Source organism: Coturnix japonica, chromosome 17 (assembly GCF_054131305.1).
Source record: "Coturnix japonica strain WE chromosome 17, WE-NBRP24, whole genome shotgun sequence".
NCBI lineage: Eukaryota > Metazoa > Chordata > Aves > Galliformes > Phasianidae > Coturnix > Coturnix japonica.
Genome location: NC_140679.1, coordinates 3,726,494 through 3,732,905, shown reverse-complemented (window position 1 = coordinate 3,732,905; position 6,412 = coordinate 3,726,494). Strand labels below are relative to the sequence as shown.

The window sequence follows — 6,412 nt, the reverse complement described above, 5'->3', positions numbered from 1 at the left end:
TTAAAATAATCTCTAAACTGAATGATAAATGGCATGAGAAAGCAAAGCTGAGAACTAAGCTCCAGAAGAGAAAACAAAGTCAAGTATGGCATATTTAGAGACAGGTGAAGAACCCTTGAGCGCACTGAGGAGTACTAGCATACTCTGGAATGTCTCTTGGGCTCCCTACAGCACACATACTTGCTCTGGGGCATGTCTGGATGTCTGTAGAGCTAATTGCAGGGCCCTGAGAAACCTCTGGGGCACATTAGGGGGCACTGGTTTCCATGTGAGTGTTTCCAGGTTCCCAGAAGTCAACAGGGAAGCCTTTGGAGACCCCCTGGGAAGACTCAGTGGGGCCCTAGAGTGATGTAGCAGCTTGTGTTGGTTACATCTGCTTGGCAGGGAAGCGATTTCCCTGGTGGGAGCTGACTGACTGGGAGGTGATTCCCTTGGTTTAATTAATTTAATTACCTGGATTATAATTAAATAACACTGTTCAGCGTTCAATCAAGATTATATTTTTCCAAAGTACTGCAGTCGTGCATCTGTAGCAGCTTTCCTAAAATATATCGAGTTTATTCAAAATTCCAGTGATGCTCCTAAAGCACTTGAAGTGCATTTGAGGTGGGGAGTGACAAAACAGTTCTGAGAGAATCATCATCAAATCAGAACATTGGAACGGTAACTAATAGCAGAGATTCTGATAAGAATATTTAAATTTTCAAATTACCTTTTTCTAAAGTTGTATTTCACCAAGTTTCATCAATATGCACACTGAAGAGCTGACTTGCTATGTTTCTTTTTATAAAAAATCATGTGTTACAATTGAGAAAAGAAGGTATAGCATGTAACATCCTCCAAGTAAAGTGCAAAAAACATTTCTTCACAGTTCCAATTAATGTCTTATGTTTTGTTCAGACTCACTAAATGATGTATTTCAGGGTACATCACATGGGAATATAAGAAGACTATTCAGAACAGGAGCTGCAGAGCAAGATGAACAGCATGTGAAGGTAAGGCCGGGAACCAAGGACACAGCTTTTGTGTCACTCAGCCACCTGTGGCAGAGGTCAGGATTTCAGCAGGGATTTCTGCAGACGTTCCTTGAACACCCCCAGGGTGGGTGACTCCACCACCTCCCTGGGCAGTCCATTCCAGTGCCTGGCCACCCTTTCTGAGAAGTAATATTTCCTAATGTCCAGCCTGAACCTCTCCTGCCGCAGCTTGAAAACATTCCCTCTAGTTCTATCAGTAATGACACGAGAGAAGAGGCCGACCCCCAGCTCACTGCAACCTCCCTTCAGGAAGTTATAGAGAGCAATGAGGTTTCCCCTGAGCCACCTCTTCTCCAGGCTGGACATTCCCATCTCCTGCAGCCTCTCCTCATATGGCCCCATTGTGCTCCAGACCCCTCACCAGCTTTGTTGCCCTTCTTTGAACACGTTCCAATGCCTCAGTGTCTTTTTCTCAGTGAGGGGCCACAAACTGGACACAGAATTCGAGTTGTGGCCTCACCAGTGCTGAGTACAGGGGGACAGTCACCTCTCTGCTCCTGCTGGCATCACTGTTTCTGATGCAAAATGTATGTAAGTGTCACATGTGTGGCATCCTTTTTGATGGAGTTCTGTGACTGGAGTTCAACGGATTTGAGAGCTGACTTGAAGCCTGTGGGCATCACCCAGGAGTTGGGGTGAGAGGATGAGGCGTAGGAACAGGAACCTCTTTGGTCGTTATTAACTCCCAACTTTTTGGTCAGGAATCTCTGTGTGTTTCTTTATCATGTAAAGAACAGAGTCATTGTGCAGCTTGTGAATGAATTGATTCACGCCTGCTGATTGGTGCTGTTCTCTACAGGGAGCTGCAATGGAAATGGACACTTGTGGTCCACTGTCCAGCCCCCTCCCGTGTTGGATTTTCTGGGCTTTGAGACACGTCTTCCAGATGCACTTTGTGTTATTTCTGATGTGTTGACCTGTTGAGCTCCAGCCCCAAAGGAGGATTCAAGTACTACCATTGGGAATGTAGTATTTCTTGCTAAACAGAATTCGTGTGCACCCTTGTCTTTTGTCTGCACAAAGGATCTTGTAATCATCTCTGTCTGTGTTTCTTTTAGAGCCAGAGATGGAGCAGAGAGGAACACAGACTTGGGTGAATCTTCATTCAGGAGCAGGGACACGTCATGCTCATCTGAGGTGTCTGGCTGACAGCAAGAGCAGAGAGGTAAGTTTCATAGGGTCGTGTGCCCATTTTATTTTATTTTTCATTCATGATGCATAGAGGCGTTCCCCAGACAAAGTGAGCATTTCTCAACTGGACTTTCTAGAAATGAGCTAGGCAGTGAAAATGGGTTTGAAGCATTCCTAAGAGCCCCGCAAGAGAATGCTGAGAGTTAATCTGGCACCCTCCTTTGGAAACGTCCGTTGTCTGTCAGCTCTTCAGCTGTGCCCTAACACCTCCCATTGCGCTGCCACACCAGGATAGAATTCCAAGCCCTCACTGAGTCCTGGAATGTTGTGGTGCCGTGTTGGAATCAGATGTGACCACGTGGTCTTGGCTCCCCGCCTTGTGGGGGGTCATGGTGGACCAGGCTGTTGGCCGTTGGTGATGTCATAAGCGGCTGGAATGAGGGGAGGAGCGGTGCGTTCTGTGTTCCTTTGTGGGTGAGCTAGTGGTCGGAGTGGTTGGTTGTCTTGTTGTTCTTGTGCCTTTTGTGCCGTTAGTTAGTTAGTTTTGTTAGTTAGTTAGTTTTGTTAGTTAGTTAGTGTTGTTAGTTAGTTAGTGTTGTTAGTTAGTGTTGTTAGTTAGCGTTGTTAGTTAGTTACTGTTGTTAGTTAGTGCCGTTACTTAGTTAGTTCCGTTAGTTAGTTAGTGCCTTTAGTTAGTTAGTGCCATTAGTTAGTTAGTGCCTTTAGTTAGTGGCTTTAGTTAGTATCTTTACTGCTTTTTCTTCTCACCGTCGTGTGCAGCAGCTTGTAGGTAAGCTGAGCTGACGTGGGATGGATGGGTGGGCAGTGAGGTGTTGAGAACTGCTGGCTGTTTGAGCTCACAGCACCGTATTGCTTACGGTATGCGCGGGTAGCTCTGAAAAAGTCTGTCCATACTGTGTTGTGTGAATAGAGAAAACAGAAGTGTGTTTCTGCTCTGTTCCAGCTGTTCACACTTGCTGTGATGGGTGCTGCGTGCAGTGGGATCAGCCGTGAGCCTGAGTTGGCGGCGACGGAGGTACAGTATGAAGCTCTGGCCGGTCTTTTTTCCCTGTGTTGAGCCATTAGAAGGAGCTGCAGGTGTACTCTCCTGCAGGAAAGAATGGGCCAAAAAGGGCCTGGCCACCCATCTGTGCCAGTGCCATTGCTGATTAGTCTGGGTAGAGAGAGATGCATCTTTGCATGGCCTGGCAATGCACGCCAGAAAGGGAAATAACTGTGATGAGACGTGCAGCTCCTTCTGAAGTGCTCCTGATAAGGACGGAGCGCATTTGCTGCAGCTTTCTTTGCAGATGTGCTCCTCACCTTGAAATCCTCCTGGTTTGTCCTCATCTCCTGACAACGGCCTGTGCTCTGTTTTGCAGGCTGATAACATGCGGGAGCCGCAGCTGGTGCGTGCTATGTCATCTTTAAACATACCAGCAATTGCGGCAGCCCATGTTATTAGGAGCCACGTCGCCCAGGGGCCGGATGAGCTCTCTCTGGAGGTAAGCAGTTCCAGGCGTTCCTTGTTGTTGTGCACAGAATTAGTATAGAGTGTGAACGCCTCGGGAATACTCTCATATTTTGTGTCGTAGAAGAAGGCTTTTGTTTTAGCTGTGCTGAAGCTGGGATTGATGTTTCAATCTTTTGCAGGTTGGAGACATCGTGTGCATTGTTGATATGCCACCAAAGGAGATGAGCCCCTGGTGGAGAGGCAAGCGTGGCTTTGAGGTAGGCACACATTTTTGACTAGAGAGCACAGCTTCAGTAGTGTCTAGAATCTCCGGTTGGAGCTGCTCTGCCTGCACAGGATGGCTTCTGGATGCAAACAGTTGCCCTGTGTCGGTGTCAGAGGACCTTCCCTTTGGCTCTGGGCTTGGGCTAATGCCCACCTGTCTTTTTGTTCTTATTACAGGTTGGTTTTTTCCCTGGTGAGTGCGTGGAACTCATCAGGGGAAAACTGCTCGAGTCCATCCTACATTCATTGCCAAAGCCAGGTGCGTATTTTACATTTGACAATGCGGGTTAGTAAAATGGGGTCTGAACGTGGCTTTCAGGGGGTTCATTAATGCCCGAGTTGAGCAAGCTTAGAAAGAGAACTGCATTAAGCTCCTTGGGCACCTCCAGGGATGGGGAAAATCCGTTCTTGCGTGTCTTTGTTGGGAACATGCTTTCTGTTGTTACGTGTTCTGTTGAATGTGTTGTACTCGGCCTCATCCAACCGAGCCAGGGCTGAAATGAACTTGTTTTTTTGTTTTGTTGCGCAGAGCCAAAGAAACGGGGCAAGTTCATCTCCTGCCTTCGTTCCCTGTTGAAGGCCTGCCCCAGGAGAGCGAAGCAGCCTGAGCCTCCAACATTCTCGGGATCCATGTCCCTGCTTGACATCGTTGAGAGGTATTTAGCCAACAGGACTTGAGGGCTGAGCTGTAGGAATGGAAGCATCCTCTGCTGTTTGAAACAGAGGGCTTTTCTAAGCTGTGTTTCAGCAGAAACCAGGCATTGCCAGGAACAGGCAACTATTGGCAAGGGTTCGGTGCAGCTCTTCCCTCACCCTGCACCACGACTGACAGCATGCTCTGTTTTCTCTGCAGAATGAGTTCTCCCAGTAAGAGGGCAGAGTCAGCAGCTTGCAGTTGGCGTTCCTGCTTCTGCCTGGGCAAACCATCCCCTGTGGCCAAACGCCAACTGCAGAGCAGTGCCAGGGAGCCCTCTGAAGCTGAAGTCTTGGTCCTGGCAGGTAAGCATGCAAATCCAGCTTTCAAATCACTGCTTGTCAGCAACACAGGTAGAATTCATGCTTTCAGTGGGCTTGTACATCCTTCTGGCATTCAAGCCTGTGCCTGACATCTTCAGTTGACCCCTGTCTTTCCCAAATGAGTCTCTTGTCAACACAAGAGCTGGACCTGCACGAGGATCACTTTCAAGACAGTGACACTGTTGCTAGAAGCCTATTTGCTTCTGCCCACCATCACTGCATAGCCAAATGTCAAGAACCTGTTTCATGATTCATCTTGTGAAACTTTGACACTAACTGCTGTGCGTCTACTCCTTCCTAGGTGACCTGAGCCCTTGTATATCTCCAAGACGCCAGGCATGTTACGATGCAGCATCCTGTGATTCCATCAATGAAGAACTGTTACTAAGCACAGGATGCTGCAGTTCAGATGAAAGCCTTCCGTATAACATCAGTTATAAAGAGAAGAATGCCATCATCGTTGAAGCTCTCGTTCATCCCATACCTGTTGAAGCTGCTGACCTGAGCCTGCCAGACTCCTCAGGCACCAGCCTGAACCGAGTGCCTTTCGAGGACAGCCCAGCCCAAGCACAGCACGAGTGCCCCGACAGCAGCACAACCATGCAGGCTCAGGTCAGCATTACAGAGGAGAAGCCAAACATCTTGGAGGGGGAGGTAGAATCAGGCCAAGAGTCCCAGGCTCCGGGCAACAGCACGACTTCTGAGACACTCTCGTCAGACAACAGAGAATGAGTCCCATCTTTCCTCCAGACCTCACACCCCCTCCTTTTTCCTATTGAATAAAGGCACGCTCGTGCTCAATCAACGCCTTGACTGAATTCTGAGTTTTCATTCGCAGAGATTGGGATGAGTACAAGAAACATCAAGGCAGCTCAGCTTGCAACGCTCTGGCTGTGGGGTGCGTGCAGGGACACTGTAACCATACAGGGAAAGGCTTCCACTGCTTCCTCAAGCTGTAGACCAGCCCTGCTACTGCTCTGTGGCACAAAGCCCTGAGGGATGTTCCATATTGTTAACCTAAGTGAAGCCAGCTTCATGCACTGTGTTTTGTTGTTGCTGGGTGAGAGGGGGATGCACGTTGGTGAGAAGATGAGCATTGCTGGATCTGCCACGAGTGTCCCTTCTGCCTCTAAGAATATGTCCTAAGTAGGATGTGAACACTGCTGGCACTTCCTCATTGCACGTGCTTGGAGGATCTTCAGTTCTTGCACATTCAGGATGTCTGTCAGTGACTACGAGGAAATTCTCAAGTACTAGGAATTCCATGAAACAGTTGGAACGGGTAAGTGTCATCTTTGTACAGAAACAGCATGCCTAACAGTCTGTCTCACCACTCTAGAATTAATCTGAGAATAGATTAACAGCTCTTGTCAGTTCTCTAAGTCAGGTTTCATTTGTATAAATTTGAAATTCGTTTTTTAAACCAGTTGGAAATTGTAATGTTATATTAGAGAAGAATTCACACTCAACTTTAAGCATCTGTGTTTTG

The 6,412-nt window shown here is 47.8% G+C and overlaps 1 protein-coding gene across 1 annotated transcript; it reads left to right on the top strand.

Annotated features, from left to right (window-relative positions):
* Positions 1-4,760: 4,760 nt before the first annotated feature.
* On the top strand, positions 4,761-5,994 carry LOC146758069 (rho GTPase-activating protein 32-like). The gene is made up of 2 exons (XM_085518660.1): positions 4,761-4,905; positions 5,225-5,994. The coding sequence occupies exons 1-2, from the start codon at positions 4,761-4,763 to the stop codon at positions 5,653-5,655; spliced, it is 576 nt and encodes a 191-aa protein (XP_085374786.1). The 3' UTR covers positions 5,656-5,994.
* The last annotated feature ends 418 nt before the right edge of the window (positions 5,995-6,412 follow it).